Source organism: Gopherus evgoodei, chromosome 8, assembly GCF_007399415.2.
Source record: "Gopherus evgoodei ecotype Sinaloan lineage chromosome 8, rGopEvg1_v1.p, whole genome shotgun sequence".
Lineage (NCBI taxonomy): Eukaryota > Metazoa > Chordata > Testudines > Testudinidae > Gopherus > Gopherus evgoodei.
In genome coordinates, this window is record NC_044329.1 from 8,255,661 (window position 1) to 8,277,095 (window position 21,435).

The window sequence follows — 21,435 nt, forward strand, 5'->3', positions numbered from 1 at the left end:
TTCTGGTTCTCTTGAAGCAATCACCCATCCTCTGCTCCAAAAATTGGTAACTTACTAGTGAATGGGCCCAATTCTGCTTTACTTTCCACTGGGGTAAATCCAGATGATCTTCAGTGACCTGTTGAATTTCCTCTGGACTAACCTTTGTGGAACTGAAAGCAGAATTTGGTCCAAAGAATTTGATCTTTTTAGTTTTTGCCATCTAGAAATACTCTCCAGGAACATTATAATGATAGTCGTGATTGTTAAACTTTGAGATCTTTGAACATTTATTTTCTTGGCACAAACAATGTTGTCACTAGTGTGGGATATGGCAACAGTGAAGAAAAGAACTTGTCATGTAAATGGTATGTTTATGCTAATGCGAACACCTCTTCTGCCTTTGACTTGGAGTTCTTTTGACTTGCACATATTACACTATTTGCTGGGTCATAAAACCTCATGATGATGAGCTTGTATCCACAGATGTATCATAGCAAGAACTATTATTTTTCTGATTTCCTGGATAGAAACAATAATAAAAATACTTAGCAATTACAGTGAGCTTTTCAATTTCAAAGCATTTGACAAACATTATCTAATCAGCCCTCGTAACTCCCCTATGAGATAGGTAATATTATTCCTATTTGACAGATGGGCAAATTAGGTACCAAGGTTAAATGACTCACTCGGAGGTACCAGGCAGGCAGGAGTCCTTAGAACGTCCTTGTCATAAACAGATAGCTAAGGGTTAATGTCTCTTTCACCTGAAAAAAAGTAACCTGAAGCACCTGACCAGAGGACCAATCAGGAAACCAGACTTTTTCAGGTCTGGGTGGAGGGAAGTTTGTGTCTGAGTTCTTTGTCTTGAATTTGTCCCTCTTGGCTATGGGAAGGATTTTTCTATTTCCTGCTTTCTAATCTTCTGTTTCCAAGTTGTGAGTACAAAGATAGGTTTGTTTTTTTGTATTTACATGTATGTGTTGCTGGAATGTGTTAAATTGTATTCTTTTGAATAAGGCTGTTTATTCATATTTCTTATAAGCAATTGACCCTGTATTTGTCACCTTAATACAGAGAGACCATTTTTATGTATTTTCTTTCTTTTTATATAAAGCTTTCTTTTTAAGACCTGTTGGAGTTTTTCTTTAGTGGGGAACTCCAGGGAATTGAGTCTGTGCTCACCAGGGAATTGGGGGGAGGAAGAAGTCAGGGGGAAATCTCTCTGTGTTAGATTTACTAGCCTGACTTTGCATTCCCTCTGGGTGAGGGGGGAAGAGAGATTAGCTCTCGGTACTTCTGTTTTCCAAGGCTGGAAACAGGGAGGGTGGAATCCCTCTGTTTAGATTCACGGAGTTTGCTTCTGTTTATCTCTCCAGGAACCCAGGGAGGGAATAGCTGGAAGGGAGAAGGGAAGGGAAATGGTTTATTCCCCTTTGTTGTGAGACTCAAGGAATTTGGGTCTTGGGGTCCCCCAGGGAAGGTTTTTTGGGGGGACCAGAGTGCCCCAAAACACTCTAATTTTTTGGGTGGTGGCAGCTTTACCAGGTCCAAGCTGGTAACTAAGCTTGGAGGTTTTCATGCTAACCCCCATATTTTGGACGCTAAGGTCCAAATCTGGGACTAGGTTTTGACAGTCCTGATACCCAGTCCTCTGCTCTAGACACTTAAACTACACCTTTCGTCTAGGCCTGTGTTAGCATCTTTCCTCAGAGGTCTGCATGTATAGCTAGTGATAGCCTGAGTGGGAAAGCTCGGATCTGGAACAGAATCTGATTCCATACTTTCCCCGTGTTCGGAGTATGGTGGCTGCAGATTTGACATTTCAGTTCAGCTTGTTACATAGAGAGGCATGGATTGTAAAGTGTGGAACTTCCCAGAATAGGGTTGGGTCCAGTATTGGGCTCAACTCTATACGTGACCTTCATTATCGCTTAGACTGTGAACTCCTCAGGACTTGGATTATGGCTTACTTTCCAAACAGAAAAGATCTAGTATATAAATAAATAAAAATAATAGCTATTATTCATGTTGATTATTTCCCTATGAGTGGCAGCTCATTTGCTGTACTTTACCATATCCGTGTGTGCAGTTTACTGCAGTTACACACACAAACAGATAGATGGGTACAAACACATTTGTTGCACACATTCACTGGTATGCTATGATGTCCAGCAATGCAAAGCAGCCATAAACCTGGCTTAGCTCACCAGAGCAGTGCAAACGACAGAGACCACTAACCTGAGTTTACATCTCTGGACACAAAGCAGCTGCAGTGTACTGGTGAATCTGGCCCTGTACATGTAGTTATGATAATTATACGCACGATTTTGTTAAACCGGTATACTAGTGAAGGCACACAAATACATGCATGGTTTTGAACATGTGAATGCTTTCCATGGTAAAATTTTCATTTTCTTCTTGACAAACAGAAGGCCCAAACCCCAAAATATTTTAGTTTGGAAATGGTGCCTCATTTCTCCAATCGCTTCCATAGGCAGGACTCTCATCATGCACTGCTTCCCTCTCCAAGAAGGGAGACCAAGATGCATAAGGTGAAATGTAGTCTGACCAGGGTGCCTATAGTGGAGAATGAGAGCATAAGGCACTATGGCAGCTTTTCCAAACTGAAATATTTACCAAATTTTTGCCCTAAAATTGAAATTTTCCACTGCAAATTTAGACAAAAACAAACTTCAGTACCACAGCAGCATTTTTCCTAGCATCATGAGGTGGCTTTGCCTATTAAACCCTCCATGAATTATTAAGATCCACCTTTAATTGCTTTATTATTGGTGACTTTAATTCATCTAGAAATGTATACTTTTTATATTTGCCCACTTAAGTTAATTGTAAATGGCAACTGCACACCTATATCATGTAGCAGTTAAGCCACATGTATATTTGCTCTGGGTTTAAATATGACATCCTCATCATAGTCTGCTTCTGTTTGAGCATGCAAATTTTTGCTCCTTTCTTGATCTGTAGTTGTGCATATTTCATGCAAAGTTTTGAAAATTTAGTTCTTGGCATATGTATACTTTTAAAAAAAGATATAAGCAACAGAACATTAATTCCAAAGTTTCTTTGTACACATTCCTGTTTACAGGAACAAGATCAATTGCTTTTTACCCAGTTTAGCATTTGTTTTCTTGGTTGTCCTAGCTTGCTTGGCTGCTGAACCTGTTTCACCTTCCTTGTGTCTGATGTAGAATCTAAATTAGATAAAAGGAATCAGGACAGGATTTCAAATTCAGTTTGCTCGCTGTATAGGCAACAGAGTAACAACCTGAACTGCTTGAATATAATTTTGTTTCTTTAATCCTTCCCCTTTAATCTGTTTTTATATATACTATATATATAAAAATAAATCAAATTGAGGACTGGAAGTCTTGCCTAATGTAAGTTAAGACATGACAAATGAACCTGACATTTTTTCAAGAAGGGACTCAAAGAGCATGCTGTATTTATAGTAGCAGCAAAAGTAGTTTACTGTTTTGTAGCAAAAGTATTTCTGGGCACTTGCACTGTATTAAAATTTTACCATTTGGGGTATGGTGGAGTGTCCAAATGACAACAACGGTAATTTGGACATTGACTTCAAAGGGGCCAGAAATTGGGTCCCTTTTTGGTTCTCTTGGGAGTGCTATGATCTACAAATAATTTGGAATCCAAGGTGCTTAGATACCACGATAACGAGTGTGGTATAAATGCACAGACACACTCATTTGCACATGCTATAAGTCTAGTGATTGGATGGGGTACTGCTTAATGGTGCTTGACTCTCTAGTGCAGGGGTGGCCGACCTGTGGCTCCGGAGCCACATGCGGCTCTTCAGAAATGAATATGCGGCTCCTTGTATAAGCCCCGACTCTGGGGCTGGAGCTATAGGTGCCAACTTTCCAATGTGCCGGGGGGTGCTCACTGCTCTGCCACAGGCCCTGCCCTCATTCCACCCCTTCCCGCCCCCTCCCCTCAGCCGGCAGTGCCCTCGCTCCCCCACTTCTCCCGCCTCCCGAGCCTCCTGCATGCCACGAAACAGCTGATTGGGAGGTGCGGGGGGGAGGCGCTGATTGGTGGGGCTGCTGGTGGGTGGGAGACTCTGGGAGCAGGGTGGGGGAGCTAATGAGGGGCTGCTGATGTGTTACTGTGGCTCTTTGGCAATGTACGTTAGTAAATTCTGGCTCATTCTCAAGTTGGCCGTTCCTGCCCTAGTGTCACTGATTAGCAGAATAAAGAAAAGGGAGTTACTAACAGCTGAAGCAGCCAGCTTCCAGAAGGCTACGTTTGGTGACGTTCCCCTATTTAGTACTGTTAAGAATTTCTTTTGCTGTGTTTCATGTCATCATAATCCAGGCTTTCTGTTTACAAAACTAGAGTTCTTTAGTTCAAGTGCTCAAATGTAGACGTGCAAACTGATATGTACCCATCTTGTCAGGAAAATCAATGCAAGCCAATTGTCGACTATCTTAACCTTCCTCAGCAGAGCAGTACTATAACATTAAACAAACATTTGTGGTGAAAGGCGAGATATTTTTCCATCCAAATAAAAATGTTGGAAAGATAGTTTGTTCACTATGGTAGTAAAAAACAAACTCTCTTAATGACTTTCACACTGATCTAGTTAGCAGTGGACATGCTGAGAATGCTTGTGTCAGGCTTTTCTTTTGTGCTTCAATGGACAAGTAAGGTTTTCAGTTTTTCATGCCAGTATATTTGTCCTGGTTTGGATTTTTAAGCTTTTATCCCTTAGAAACTTATTACAGAAAATTATATTTTAATCATTTTTTGCTAACTGGCTAAGAGAGTTTGTGCCAGTTCAGTCTTTGGTGTCGTCTTTACATGATGCATTAATGCAGGAGAAAAATGTACAAAGCTTATTTGCCAGCTAACCAGGCTTAGCACTTCCCCATCTTGTCTCTGAATAGAACGATCTGATCAAGCACCATAGAACTGTACATCTGGAATGGCTCATGATGCTGAATTGATCCTGTATTTAGCAGGCATGGGTATTCGTACAACATTGGAGCAATTTGTGGCTGACAAATCACTATGGTCATATTACCTGTTTCTTTGTAGTTGATTTCTAATTGAGAGCCCATTTCCACATACATATTTTAGTCCCAGCCCTTGCTAATTAGATTCTAATAGAAATCCCTTTGGTCTGGTGTTTTACCTTTGTCCTTCCTTGTCAAGTTGAGGCATTAATGCTACATTTTGCTCTAATAAAGAATTCATCTAGTTTGCTCCCTGCACTCTAACTGCTCTCTGGAGAGTGCTAAAGTGTGCTTAAGCATATTGTAACTGTTTACTCACAATATCTGCTGTATGCATAGTAACTTAAAATATTCCATCTCTGTCCTGTCATTCCTAGGCTGGCATGATTCGCACAGACAAGGACGAGTTCTTCATTGAGCCTCAGGAGAAGGGCAGTCAGGAGGAAGACGGAGGCAGGACACATGTGGTATATCGCAGAGCAGCTGTGAAGAAGCCACTTCTCACCAAGAACTCAGATATCCAGTATAAAGGCAAGGCTGAGATGTTAATGACAACTGGTGTTTAATGCATAGCTAAAAGCATGTGTCTAGTAAGCAGCCTCTATGATCTGCTGCCTCTGGCTGTTTGTCCTTGAGAGTGGAAATACCTTTTCTTCTCTTTATATGTGGAAGGGTAGGGGAAGGCTGGGCTAGATTAGACAAACATTGCAGCAGCCTTAAACACTTGCCAGTGTGGCAAATCTTTTCCCCTTTTAATGTACAGGTAGGAGTGGTAATTCACCCATGATGAAGCTGGGTATTAGGCTGGATATTAGGAAAACCTTTTTCACTCAGAGGGCTGGTCTACACTACGAGGGAAAATCGATCTTAGATATGCAACTTCAGCTACGTGAATAACGTAGCTGAAGTCAAAGTATCTAAGATCGAATTACTCGCCGTCCTCACGGCGCGGGATCGATGTCCGTGGCTCCCCCTGTCGATTCTGCAACTCCGTTTGGGTTGGTGGAGTTACGGAATCAATATAAGCGCGTTTGGGGATCGATATATCGCGTCTAGATGAGACGCGATATATCGATCCCCGAGCAATGGATTGCTACCAGCCGATATGGCGGGTAGTGAAGACGTACCCAGAGAGTGGTGAAGCACTGGAATGAGTTACCTAAGGAGGTGGTGGAATCTCCTTCCTTGGAGGTTTTTAAGGTCAGGCTTGACAAAGCCCTGGCTGGGATGATTTAGTTGGGAATTAATCCAGGTTTGAGCAGGGGGTTGGACTAGATGACCTCCTGAGGTCCCTTCCAGACCTGATATTCTATGATTCTATTACAAGCCACAGTTGAGCCATATGTAAGAGCAACCCTGGGACATCACAGGTGGAGCAGCAATGCGGTGGTTCCTGTACACCTTTCAAATATGGGGGAAACATTGTCTACACGGGCTCTGCACAGGCCACCTTGGAAGGCTGCAGTGGTGTCTGGGCTTTGTGCTGGCACTTTCTTCATGGGGGATGGAGTGCCATTGGGGGTGGTTAATTTCACCCCAGAGGAATAAGATGTTGTGTCCTCAGACACAGATATGGAACTCCCATTGAATTATGTATCCAGGTTTGAGGGTAGAATTTGACTCAATATGTTATGGAAAGAGCTGTATTAAAAGGAATCTCAAAGCTGCCAAGAAGTCTTCACTGTGTGACATAAGCAGTCTTGTATAGAAAAGAATTTTCTACCTATATGTATGGTAACTGCTTTTGCCAAGTGCCTTTTTAGCAGTGGATACAAATCTTGTAAGTGGATATATTCACAACTAATATTAATACTGCTATTGACTGGATTGTTTGGGTGGCAAAGCAAAAAACAGCCACATTTGGGCCCAACTCTGTTGTACAGTATAGTAAATTAATGTACTACTAATAATTTAAGAGCAACCTAGTGTTAGTTAGTTGCAGTTCTGTTATTACATACAGTACTAGGTGTGTGATTGCCATCAGCAGAAGGCTTTTTTCCAAGGGTCCTCAATGTCCCTGTAATTATGTGGCCCTTCAGTACCAGCTTCTAAAGACAAATATAAAATTGTGATACATTTGTAAATTCCTGCCTTTTCGGTGGCAGAAATGAAACACACAAACCAGTTAGAATGCTACATATTAACAGAGACCAGGCAGTAGAATTATAAAAAAGGCAAATAGGATCTCTTCTCCTTCAGGCCATATTCGGAGCGTATGGTGATGTAAGTTACACAGGGCTCGAATTGAAAACAAAAAACAGTAGCAGTCTCCTAAGCTTCACCCACTTGAGACATCAAAATCATATGCCAATCAAAGCAGATTGTGCAGATGTCCTCTGGTGAGCTCCTTGAGCTGGCTCATTTCAGTGGGATTCAGATACACCCCTGGACAGAGCTGGACTAAGGCAATTGGCATGTGCCTAGGGCCCCTCCTCCCGGAGTCACACGGTGGAATTTGTTATATTAATACGTGCTTATACCATTATTTTAACGCTGAAAAATATCTCTGTCTGGCCGTTTCCTTTTAAACAAAAGAGACTTAATTTTATTCACACCTTATGGCAGTATTTTTGGTTTTAGATGGTAATATTGCTCAGGAGTAGGAGTTTGATACACAAAAAAGCACAAATCATATTTCAGTTTTGATAGCTCAGCTCAAATATTGGCATGCTGTACCTGCTAGAGGAAGACCCTTGACAACAGTGTCTCAAAACCTCTCAGTAAAATGTAGAGACCTAGTGTAAGCCTTTCTCTCGCAGAGCTGTCTGAAAATAACCCTAGTGTAGCTGGCTGGTAGGCATAATAGAGCAATTACAAAGCCAAAATGACAATTATGTTGCAACATTATAGTTCAACCTGTGACTATATGCAAGTACACTGCAGTTCTGTGTTTATACAGCACCTTGCACACAGGGGAACAAGGTGCTACTGTCATAAACAGATAGCTAAGGGTTAATGTCTCTTTCACCTGAAACACCTGACCAGAGAACCAATCAGGAAACTGGATTTTTTCAACTTTGGGTGGAGGGAAGTGTGTCTCTGAGTCTTTTGTCTGTTTGCCTGCTTCTCTGAGCTTTGGAGAAGTACTTTTTATTTTCTAGTCTTCTGTTTCTAAGTGTAAGGACAAAGAGATCAGATAGTAAGTTCTATGGTTTCTTTTCTTTGGTATTTGCATGAATGTAAGTGCTGGAGTGCTTTAATTTGTATTCTTTTTGAATAAGGCTGTTTATTCAATATTCTTTTAAGCAATTGACCCTGTGTTGTATCATCTTAATACAGAGAGACCATTTGTATTTTTTCTTTCTTTTTTATATAAAGTTTTCTTTTAAGACCTGTTGGAGTTTTTCTTTACTTCAGGGAAATTAAGTCTGTACTCACCAGGGAATTGGTGGGAGGAAGAAATCAAGGGGAGAGCTGTGTGTTGGATTGCTAGCCTGATTTTGCATTTCCTCTGGGTGAAGAGGAAAGTGCTTTTGTTCCAGGATTGGGAACGGAGAGGGGGACTCACTCTGCGTAGTTTCACAGAGCTTGTGTCTGTGTATCTCTCCAGGAGCACCTGGAGGGGGGAAGGGAATCAGGATTATTTCCCTTTGTTGTGAGACTCAAGGGATTTGGGTCTTGTGGTCCCCAGGGAAGGTTTTTTCAGGGGGACCAGAGTGCCCCAAAACACTCTAATTTTTTGGGTGGTGGCAGCAGTACCAGGTCCAAGCTGGTAACTAAGCTTGGAGGTTTTCATGCTAACCCCCAAATTTTGGACGCTAAGGTCCAGAATCTGGGAATAAGGTTATGTCATGGTGTGCAGCGGCGGGATATAGACAGAATCCAGAAGCCAGTAGGAATATTATATTTTTCTTTTCTCTGCTAAGGGCTTTTTAGCAGAGAGAAACAGTTTGGTTTTAAAAGGGAACCAGAGAGAATTTTTTTTTTCTGCTCTCTCTAGCAGTTTGTGGTTTGCATGTTAAGCGAAAAGACTGTTTAGGGTCTTTTGTCATGCAATAGCCCTCCCATTAGGAGGCAAAATACCAGCACTTATATGCATGCAGATAAAGTGGTTTTTCTGGTTTCCCTTAATTGAACATTAGCTAGAGAGAGAAAAGGGAAAAGGCACTGTTGCTAGGCAGACTTCAGGAGGCAACAGAGAACCTGCAGTTCAGAAGATAAACACCGGAGGGCACCCCAACACAAGAAAACAGGAACCATGACTTCTAAGGCAAAAAGAAACGCCGAAGAACACATCAAAGAAGCTGAACACAGGCGACAACTGGAAATGAAACAAAAAGAGATGGAGATAAAAGAAAAGGAAGAAAGCATCAAACAGGCAGCCCAAGAGGCAGCACACAAAAGAAAACTAGAAGAAGATGAGGCAGCCCACAGAAGACAGATAGAACTCCAGAGGGAAGCCCACCAACAGGCCATGGAATTAGAAAAGGCTAAGCAACAGACTCCAGCCAATCCTAGCAACCCATCGCCCATTATTGCTCCACAGCACAGGAAATTTCCCACCTACAAGGCAGGTGATGACACCGAGGCCTTCTTGGAAAATTTTGAAAGAGCCTGTCTTGGGTACAGCATCCCCGAAGACCAGTACATGGTAGAATTAAGGCCACACCTCAGTGGACCTTTAGCAGAGGTGGCAGCTGAAATGCCCAAGCCGCAAATGAATGACTATAAACTTTTTCAAACCAAGGCCAGATACAGGATGGGGATAACCCCAGATCATGCCCGTCGGCGCTTCAGAACCCAAAAATGGAAACCAGAGGTGTCATTTCCCAAACACGCCTACTACATTGCAAAAAACTATGAGGCCTGGTTAACAGGAAACAACATTCAAACCTTGGAAGAAGTGAACCTCCTCATACAAATGGAGCAGTTCTTGGATGGTGTTCCTGAAGATGGGGGCCATGATAAGAAAATTCATCAACGAATTCTCCAATAATTGGGACCTAGTGTTGCAGCAGTTGCTGTTTGCCTACAGGGCTGTACCACATCCCAGTTTAGGGTTTTCACCATTTGAACTTGTGTATGGTCACGAGGTTAAGGGGCCATTACAGTTGGTGAAGCAGCAATGGGAGGGGTTTACGCCTTCTCCAGGAACTAACATTCTGGACTTTGTAAGCAACCTACAAAGCACCCTCCGACACTCTTTAGCCCTTGCTAGAGAGAACCTAAAGGATGCTCAAGAAGAGCAAAAGGCCTGGTATGACAGACATGCCAGAGAACGTTCCTTCAAGGTAGGAGACCAGGTTATGGTCTTGAAGGCGCAACAGGCCCATAAGATGGAAGCATCATGGGAAGGGCCATTCACGGTCCAAGAGCGCCTGGGAGCTGTAAACTACCTCATAGCATTTCCCAATTCCTCACTAAAGCCTAAAGTGTACCATGTTAATTCTCTCAAGCCTTTCTATTCCAGAGACTTACAGGTTTGTCAGTTTACAGTCCAGGGAGATGATGCTGAGTGGCCTGACGGTGTCTACTACGACGGGAAAAAAGACGGTGGCGTGGAAGAGGTGAACCTCTCAACCACCCTGGAACGTCTGCAGCGGCAACAAATCAAGGAGCTGTGCACTAGCTTCGCCCCATTGTTCTCAGCCACCCCAGGACGGACTGAACGGGCATACCACTCCATTGATACAGGTAATGCTCACCCCATCAGAACCCCACCCTACCGGGTGTCTCCTCATGCCCAAGCTGCTATAGAACGGGAGATCCAGAACATGCTACAGATGGGTATAATCCGCTCATCTACCAGTGCATGGGCATCTCCAGTGGTTCTGGTACCCAAACCAGATGGGGAAATACGCTTTTGCGTGGACTACCGTAAGCTAAATGCGGTAACTCGTCCGGACAACTATCCAATGCCACGCACTGATGAGCTATTGGAAAAGTTGGGACGTGCCCAGTTCATCTCTACAATAGACTTAACCAAGGGGTACTGGCAAGTACCGCTAGATGAACCCGCCAAGGAGAGGTCAGCATTCGTCACCCATGCGGGGGTGTATGAATTCAATGTCCTTCCTTTCGGCCTTCGAAATGCGCCCGCCACCTTCCAGAGGCTGGTAGATGGTCTACTAGCTGGACTGGGAGAATTCGCAGTTGCCTACCTCGATGATGTGGCCATTTTTTCAGACTCCTGGCCAGAACACCTACTACACCTGGAAAAGGTCTTTGAGCGCATCAGGCAGGCAGGACTAACTGTTAAGGCCAAAAAGTGTCAAATAGGCCAAAACAGAGTGACTTACCTGGGGCACCAGGTGGGTCGAGGAACCATAAACCCCCTACAGGCCAAGGTGGATGCTATCCAAAAGTGGCCTGTCCCAAGGTCAAAAAAACAGGTCCAATCCTTCTTAGGCTTGGCCGGATACTACAGGCGATTTGTACCACACTACAGCCAAATCGCTGCCCCATTGACCGACCTAACCAAAAAGACCCAGCCAAATGCCGTTAAGTGGACTAATGAGTGTCAAAAAGCCTTTACCCAGCTTAAGGCAACGCTCATGTCTGACCCTGTACTCAGGGCCCCGGACTTTGACAAGCCATTCCTAGTAACCACGGATGCATCTGAGCGTGGTATAGGAGCAGTACTCATGCAGGAAGCAACAGATCACAACTTCCATCCTGTCGTGTTTCTCAGCAAAAAACTGTCTGAGAGGGAAAGTCACTGGTCAGTCAGTGAAAAGGAATGCTATGCCATTGTGTACGCCCTGGAGAAGCTACGCCCATATGTTTGGGGACGGCGGTTCCAACTACAAACTGACCATGCTGCACTAAAGTGGCTTCATACTGCCAAGGGGAACAACAAGAAACTTCTTCGTTGGAGTTTAGCTCTCCAAGATTTTGATTTTGAAATTCAACACATCACAGGAGCTTCTAACAAAGTTGCTGATGCACTCTCCCGTGAGAGTTTCCCAGAATCCAGTAGTTAAAAAGTGTTCTTAAAGTGTAAAAGTCTGTTAGTTATATACTTAGTAGTATATGTAAAGGTGCATGTGTTGTATTAATCTGTTTATTTTCAAGTTCTAGAAGGAAATTGCCGCCAGTGAGCTTCCCCACTGTCTGCAATTTGGGGGGCGTGTCATAAACAGATAGCTAAGGGTTAATGTCTCTTTCACCTGAAACACCTGACCAGAGAACCAATCAGGAAACTGGATTTTTTCAACTTTGGGTGGAGGGAAGTGTGTCTCTGAGTCTTTTGTCTGTTTGCCTGCTTCTCTGAGCTTTGGAGAAGTACTTTTTATTTTCTAGTCTTCTGTTTCTAAGTGTAAGGACAAAGAGATCAGATAGTAAGTTCTATGGTTTCTTTTCTTTGGTATTTGCATGAATGTAAGTGCTGGAGTGCTTTAATTTGTATTCTTTTTGAATAAGGCTGTTTATTCAATATTCTTTTAAGCAATTGACCCTGTGTTGTATCATCTTAATACAGAGAGACCATTTGTATTTTTTCTTTCTTTTTTATATAAAGTTTTCTTTTAAGACCTGTTGGAGTTTTCTTTACTTCAGGGAAATTAAGTCTGTACTCACCAGGGAATTGGTGGGAGGAAGAAATCAAGGGGAGAGCTGTGTGTTGGATTGCTAGCCTGATTTTGCATTTCCTCTGGGTGAAGAGGAAAGTGCTTTTGTTCCAGGATTGGGAACGGAGAGGGGGACTCACTCTGCGTAGTTTCACAGAGCTTGTGTCTGTGTATCTCTCCAGGAGCACCTGGAGGGGGGAAGGGAATCAGGATTATTTCCCTTTGTTGTGAGACTCAAGGGATTTGGGTCTTGTGGTCCCCAGGGAAGGTTTTTTCAGGGGGACCAGAGTGCCCCAAAACACTCTAATTTTTTGGGTGGTGGCAGCAGTACCAGGTCCAAGCTGGTAACTAAGCTTGGAGGTTTTCATGCTAACCCCCAAATTTTGGACACTAAGGTCCAGAATCTGGGAATAAGGTTATGTCAGCTACCGCAATACAAATGATTATTTTTAATAATAGAAAGGTAAGCAGACTGTAATTAAGAGTTAAGAAGCATGCTTACTGAAGAGGGTGATGAAGAGAGAGAGTCTGATCCTGCTGGGCTTAGGACTCTGAGTTTATTTGAATTAATGCAGACCTCTGCTTGGGGAAGGGATGACTATTTTAAGTAGAGATGATTGAAATTCTTCAAATTTCCAACTTTCAGTGAAAATGTAAAAGAAAAATCACGGAAAATTTTGATGAAAAGTTTTGCAAAATTCCCTTCCAACGCTCATCCCATTTTTTCACCAGTTGGTCGAACATTTTCAATGTTTTGACATTTTGAAAAAAGGAGGAATAGTGTCAAGAAAATGTTCATGAAATTCTTTTTTTTTTTTAAACTGGATCTAATTTTAAGTCTTCTAATTTTTTTCCATTCAGTCTGGCTTTTCCCATCGCTATTGAAAATATGCAACCTCTGCTGATGGTAGGATGATATTCATCAGTGAAAACTACTTGAAGACAGCCGTTATTTATGCTCCGGTCTTGTCAGTGTTTCAACAAGTGTTTTAATGCTAAGCCATTGTTTTCTTTAAAGGAAAATACCAGCTGATCTCTCTTCTCTGGCTTTCTGGGTATCATTGTTCCAGTTCAGTCTTGCATCTGGAGACTCCATTTCCTCTTTGAAATGATGGAGCAGCTATAGAATTGGGTTCAGCTGGCTATCCACTGAGCTCACCACAGGGAAGTATGTTAAGTGCATGGCTGGGCTTTCTCCAGAATGCAACTAGAGGTCATAGGAGGAGCCAGAGTCTGGTTGAGAGAATGATATCCTGCTTCCATAGGATGATGTCACATTTGCTCCACCTTGGCATTGGTTGTAGTGAAGTTTACATTACCAGATACTGTAAGGTGAACTTGAGAGCAGCGTGTCCATACTTCTTTCTTTTTTTTTTCCTTTTATCTTAAAACAAGGGAAATGGGGACTTTATTCCAGCTGTTCAAAAAATCAGCCTTCTAAACACTGGGGACACTGGGGTATTCTTCTTTGTATATAAAGGTTCTGCAGACTTGTTTTTTAATAAATGGAATGTGCTGGGAGAGAACAGATGTGAAAAAAAATGGCAAAGATGTGTTCTGATTCAAGACTATCTCAGATTTTCTTCTGAGTTTAAACAAAACACTATCCAAGTAGAAGGGGGAAAGTAAATACCAGTTTCTGACAGCTTAAATCACTGATTTTGGCAGATTTTTCTGTTTGGCAAGGTGACAGTAATAGTCTAAGGGTATGATATATCCACCCACTCGTGCCTTTCTCACACAACTCTGTTTTTCCAGTATATTAATAAACAAACTACTTATGCTTTAGACAAATAATTGTCTTCAGAGTTCAAACAACACATTAGTACTGTAGGAGTTATTATGTTTTGACCAGAATCTGGGTAATTCTTTTAGAAAGAGGCAGAAATATTTTCATGTGCTAGTTTGTGTGTTGCTGGTAAGTTGTTAAGCTCTCCAGCAGGAATATACCCTGTATTTTCTGCTGATTATATTCTTAATATGTAAATGGATATAATAATTTGTCTTCTAATTATGCCCTCTACTTTCCAATGTAGCGGGCATCTTTAAAACTTATTGTTTTGAAAGATTCTACTATTTCTAGTAGAAGTCCTCATTATAAAGATGGGAAATATTGCTTGAGAATGGTAAAAACTTTTACACAGTAAAACTTATTAAGTGTGCCCATTATATCATGTGTAGAATATTATTTTTCTGACTTTGATTTATTGTGATATTTTGTTCAAATGTTCTTTACATGTGAAATGAAGAAATGATGTTTTTATTAAAGTTGAGACCATGTCTAAAAAATGCAAGAATTTAATTTTGCATGTGCAAAAGTGGATTCTAGTTAAAGCCGGTTTGAAGATCAGCCCCATAAAAAAGAAACGTTTTTATAGCATGTGTACAGTTAAATCATCATGTCCATTCTTATGATGCATGCGATCAATTGAAAGGAAATAATTCTACTAAAGTTTTCCTAAACATGTTCATTTTCTTTCTTTAAATCATGGGCTAAATACACCACAAATGTCCAAGTTTCAAGTGAGTTTTGATATTGCTTGATGGAGAGGCAGAGACTCAATTTTAATTGATAGATTCTTTTATTATGCAGATGAAGGATTTCTTTAACAAGGAACAGTTTATTATAGAACAAGGCTGCAAGTTAATTAAGTAGAACCACTTTGAAACAGACAAATCATTCTTGTCCTAATTAGCAACTCGATCCTTGGAATTTCCAAAGCCTGTTGAGACACTCAGATCCCACCATGGACATATGCTGAGCACTTGGCCCTGCCTACAAAATCTTAGCTTCCTGATGTTCTGCGACCCATAGAAGGTCAGATATTGGGTCCCTGAACACAGAGTCCTTACCTACAAACTCAAAGCCTGTTGAGGCATTCTGAAAGGCAGGCACATTCATTCAATTTCAGACCTGTCCACGGGCAAATGCATAGACAAACTCGATATCCTGCAATGGTGCCTACTGTCCACTTGGGTGGTATGTTTTAAAACAATAAAAAACTCATCCACGTGATATCCATGAGGGATGGACTCACACTGGCACATAGAAGTTTAGCTGTCCTTTCTGATGCCAAACTCCAGAGGCGTGGTAGTTTGAGTACCCCATAAATGTGATCATTTTGTCTATGAGTTTTATGCGTGTGCAATACCTTTCCTACTCTGTGAATGTAGTTTCTCTGGTCATGTGTGAAGTAGAGAAGCTTCCCAACAGGGACCTGTTTCTGGCATAATAGTAGAGGAACTTAAGATAGTAGCAGATGTGCAGGTTCATAGGCACAATAACATCAGAATAATTAATAGCCATACAGTACATTTATACTGCACCCTTCTCCAAAACAAATTCCTGGGTTGTTTCACAATTCCTATATAATTAAAAGCAGCAAACCTCCTATCCAATTGGATTCACAAACTAAAGTGAGCCAGTCCAATGAACAGAATGGGGAAGTTAGATCAGTAACCATGAGAGCTAGGCTTTCTCCAGAAAATTATAGTGATTTTTCAATTTGATTCATGTGCTTGTTAAAGTGAACCCTGGTCATTTCTTTGTTAATTATTTTAGCTTGTTTAATTGATGAATCTCCTTCTCAATTGCCCATCAATTTAGAAGGGTGCTACAGTAAGCAAATTTAAGGAGCTCAGCTAACAAGTTACCCAAGACTTCTGAGGGTACTCAAATATGAAACTGTAGAACTGCTAACTGTTGTATGTAACCTTCTTGCTTAAATCAGCCTCTGTACCAGATCTGTGGAGGGTAGCTAATGTAATGCATATTTTTAAAAAAGGCTCCAGAGACAATCCTGGCAATTGCAGGCTGGTGAGCCTAACTTCAGTACCAGGTAAACTGGTTGAAACCACTGTAAAGCACAGAATTATCAGACACATAATAAACATGCTATGTTGAAGAAGAGTCAACACAGCTTTTGTACAGGGAGATCATGCCTCACCAATCTATCACAATTCTTTGAGGGAGTCAACAAATATGGACAAGGGTGATCCAGTTGATATAGTATATTTGGATTTTCAGAAAACCTTTGACGAGTTCCCTCACCAAAAGCTCTTAAGCAAAGTAAGCAGTCATAGGTTAAAAGGGAAGGTCTTCTTATGAATCAGTAATTGTTTCCTATCTTTTAATCAAAGGATAGGAAACAATGGAGAGCGGTAAATAGTGGGTTCCCCAAGGATCTGTATTGAGATCTGTGCTGTTCAACTTATTCATAAATGTTCTGGAAAAGGGGTAAACTTTGAGGTCAGCAGGTGGGCCTGGTTGATTCAAGTTCAGGGTCAACCAGCAGTGGCTACGTGGGGATGGCTGCGATACCTGCCCTCCTCTAACCCAGTGCAGAAACTCCAGGAGAGCAAGGCTCATTCCCAATCCCATCTCCTAATGTCCTGTTACATTGTTGTGGGGAGATGTTGGGATTTTGGGGTCCTATGCTGACATAGCTGTAAAGACTGGGGACATTTCCCTCCCTCAGTACTGATGGCGCATTAGATAGCCACTCCCGCGTGTTTGGTTTTGGGGGCCATGTTCTCCAAACTTCAATAAATGTTGAGGCGGAGAAAAACATGGCAATTTAGATTTGACTAAACAAAAGATGGAAAAGTAAAATGTAGAGTAAATAAAGTTAGATGACAGTTCTTGTAGGTTTTAAAGATTATATTTCAGAGGAAAGCTCTTCCATCATAGTTCATCAGACTGTCAATGCTATTGATTTACTATAGTTTTCAAATTACTTTTAAAAAAACAAAATGCACATTTGTTTCGTATTTCTTGGGATTGCCCGAAATGATACATAAATTGGCTGAAAATTGGCTGGTTGCCATTCTAATTTAAAGAAACTATGCCAGTTACCTTTGCAAAGGAATTGCTCTATTAGAAAACTGAAGTTCCTCCAAATCCAATCGATTTTTCCTTTCATTGTGCACCCCTGATGATTAATTACTGTTCTCTTCTTTTGCAGTCACTAAGACAGCAGTGACAATATTTTTTTTGTCTCCTTCCTACATCATATGTGCATGATAAATACGTCTGTCTTTCTCTTGTCTTTGATTTGTCTCTGAATTTCACTCTGCTGATTCACAGAGCTTCTCTGGAGAGAGATGGATTGATTATTCAGTTGCAATTCAACTTTTGAATAAGACGCAGGGTTATGCACTTGTGGAAAGACAAGTCTCCAAGGACTGTTATTAGGCCATTGGATGTCACTCTTGCTAACTGCAGATGTGACTGATGAAGCATTTCTTTGCTAGCATAAGAAAATATGTGTCTTGAAGCAGTTTTAACAAGAAGCTTTTGGATAGTCTTAGAGATGTCTCTTTTCATAGCTCAAACAGCATTTTTTAACTTGCTGATCTGTTGTCTTAATTCTTTTCATAGATATAGTGAAAATTTATCTATGAAGCTGACTTTTCTAAAAACATTTCTGTCTTGCCCGTTAAACAGTCTCTCTGTATCAGTGGTCTCCAAACTGTGGGGTATGCCTGCAGGGTGCAGTGTGGATGAACATTTGGGTTGGGGAGCGCATGGTGGGGCCTGGGCCAGCCCTCACTTTGGGCCAGGAGGGAGCACCACCCAGTCCGGCTCTGTCCCCAGCTGCAGTTCTGCTCCACTCCCTGCCCAACTCCCTACCCAGCTCCAGCCACAGCTCTGCTCGATCCCCAGCTCAGCTCTGGCCTCATTACCTCTTCGCCCACAGGCCAGCTCAGCCTCTAGCTCCAGCTCCTTCCCCATCCCCAGTTCTGCCCCCAGCTCTGCGTTCAGTCCAAGCTCCTCAGCTGAGCCCAACTGTGCAGTAATGGAGATGTGGGGGTGCGGATAGAATCCATTACTGGTAAGGGGGAAGCATGATAGGAAGCGTTTGGGCACCACTGCTCCATATTGTATTTCACCATAAAGTAACTCAGATTTATTTAAACAAATTTCTGGCTTAAAAGAGGTACTGCACTTTTAACTTCCAAATTCAGATTTTTTAGGGGGGGATGAGGACGGAGGGCAGCAAGTATCTTGTTTTCTTCCCTTACTGAAAAACCCAGTGAAAATATATTGAGAGTTAAACTATTGCTAACATGGTCAACCATAGATGGTGAAATAATAATTAATAAGGGAAATAACAATGGGTAAATTCATATCTCCCAATCTGCTGATCCTTACTTCAGTAAAAGTCCAGTACATACCCTCAGTGTTCATATCTTTGCTAATGGACAGGGTTCTTGCATATGGCTGGTTGAAATGTGGAATACTATCCTTTTTCCCATCATGGATATATTCTTCTATCATAGTGGTTGCCAAATTGTGGCCTGTTGACAGTCATTGGTCCATGAAGCATTTGCTCACGGTGTGGGGGCAGGTCACAGAGAGCTAGAATCTTAACCGTCAGGCCCGGCCCATGTTTTCTCCACTACCCATAAGGACATGGGTGTCAGGATGGTGGTGTTTGAGATGCTGGTGGAGATTTTATGTGGGCAATTAATTGAATTTTGCTACACCTATTGTGGAAGAGAAGGATGTAATCCATGTAACTGAAGACTGTATCATAAGGCCTGCTCACAAGGCAACTGAATTAAAGTTGCATAGGCAACTTTAATGTTCTTGTAAATATAACTTATTTTTTGTATATAGTAAATAAATTGCATCCAGAGAAGTTGAACATACATTAAATAATTTTCTAATATTACTTTTCCAAGAAAGCCAGTGCCGTAGTTATAGTAATGTTATTAGTTCACCAGTGGGACATGTCGGAGTTTGCGAGTGAGAACACGATTATGCATTGATAGGTATGTATCTACCTGACAATTTGTCTATTAAGATGTAGTCCACAATACAGTATTTGAGAACTTTTGCTCTAATAAATTCACTTTTAATGTGGGCGTTAGAAACTTGATAATGTATATTGTTGAAGTTCTGCAGATAGTAGATCTTTGGCACCACAATAGTATGATTATTCTTTTAAGCCCTGATTCAAGAAAGCACTTAAATACGTGTTTAACTTTCAGCATGTGCTTAAGTCAAATTGACTTCAGGCATGTGCTTAAAGTTGAGAATGTATATAAATGCTTTCCTAAATATCCATGCTTTCCTAAATTGGAGTCATAAGACATGATCCAGCAAGGTGCTGAGCAAACCTTTAGTTTCCCATAGTTTCCTTTCAGATCAACAGGAACTGAAGGCACACAGCATTTACAGGATCAGTCTTATATTTATTTAAATATTAGCTTTACTTAAGTATTGGCAGTCTGCTCATGTAACATATCAGTAACTGACTTAAAAATAAAATGCAGTTCCTTCTTCATTGATGAATTCACTTTAAATTCTATGAACTAAATTAAAACAATATGATAGATCAGAATATTCTTAAGTGTTTTTTGCAAACACTTTACAACTGGAGGTGGATGTTACTAAATGCACTAAGTGGCTAAATATAACATGAAAACGAAGCCTGATATTGCTTCATATGGTAAGTTTCCCAGTCCTGAAATCTATAAAATGTTTGCATGACCCATTAATGAAAACATATGGGAAGTTCTCTGCCCTTCTCCCCATTCTTTTCTTTTAAGTTCCTTAGCGTTAGTGGTGTGTGAAATGCCACGTTGGATTAAACTACGCCATGTTATGCATGCTCATATTTGCATTTATGTTTTAGAGGCAAAACATTATTAAAATTGAGGTTTGGGGGAATGTCTTTGTTTATAGGCTCATCACTATGATATCGGTTCACCTCCCAGGAATTAATTAATTTATCCTCACAACATCCCTATGAAGTAAAGAACTATTTATTAATGCTGTTTCACAAATGTCCTAAGAGAAGCCAAATGCTTTTTTTAAAAATAAACAATAGTACAGTAAAATGTATTTGTACAACCGGCCAATGTTTAATGTTGATTTCTGCTGCTAAAGGCCCACTGTAGAATCTGAAGAGCAGCAGTTTCCAGGTCAAATCTCTGCGCTCTCTCTCTTTCAGTTTTTGCTATTTAGTTTTTAGCTTCCCAGAGTTTGTAATCAGATTCAGAATAACTTCTTTATATTCTGCATTCCTATTGTCTAACCAACCAAGTATTAGGTAGGTCAGCAGTGATGCCAGAGGCCTGCTATATCTTGGCTAGTCTGGTGCAGTTAGAAAAGAACCCTGGGTCACTGAAAGACACAGCTGTTCCACTTTGTCAATAACAAATGTCCTGTAGTTCTTATCTTTATTTGGAAAACTGATTCTGGAACTGAGGATCTAAGAATGTGGCTCCCTATATTATTTGCTATTTTGTTCCATGGTAGCAATTCTTGATCAGTATGGCAATTGTCAAGGATGGTATTTAATAATTATGAGCATGACTCTGTTCTGGGGTTGCTCTTATTCCTTACCACTTTTTTAGCAGATGGATGAGTGGGATAATTTGATTTAACAATGCTGTTTCCGCGTTGACTTGTTTAGTAACTCATACATAATTTCAGGATATTAAAACAAATGTTCTTTTATGGTCTATTGGGTTAGAATGGATATCAAGGAATTTATATTCTCCTTTCCTAAGAACTGACTGTTATCTCAGCCCAGTTTCACACTTAAGAAAATCCAACAAAAGTTTAATGGAGTTCCTGCTGGCTTACTCCAGTGTAAGTGAGGTCAGAATCTCTGGTTGCATGGACATTTGGGCATTAACTGATGGTTTGAGTACAGGCAAGCTGAGAATAAATATGTAGGTCATTTAATTGTATTTTACCTGGCTGATATTGTAAATTGCAGGGGTTATATTTGTCAATTGGTACTGTTTGACAAGAAAATGGGCCCAATTCTGCAAGCCTTTACTTCTGAGAGTAGCTCTTACTCATGTGAGTTGTCCCACTGAAGTCAATGAAAGTACTCGTGAGTAAAGACTACTCGTATGTAAGTCTTTGCAAAATCAACTTCTATGTTCAGAGATAGTAGGCAGAATAACATCTGGTGTGCGTCTGCTAAATG

The 21,435-nt window shown here is 41.1% G+C and overlaps 1 protein-coding gene across 3 annotated transcripts in view; it reads left to right on the forward strand.

Annotated features, from left to right (window-relative positions):
• The window catches only part of ADAMTS2 (ADAM metallopeptidase with thrombospondin type 1 motif 2), a 402,877-nt gene that overhangs the window by 225,300 nt on the left and 156,142 nt on the right, over positions 1 to 21,435 (forward strand). For all 3 annotated transcript variants that reach the window (XM_030573537.1, XM_030573536.1, XM_030573538.1), the window contains one exon: positions 5,354 to 5,507. In XM_030573537.1, the coding sequence (XP_030429397.1) occupies positions 5,354 to 5,507 (154 nt within the window). The remainder of the gene's footprint in view (positions 1 to 5,353; positions 5,508 to 21,435) is intronic.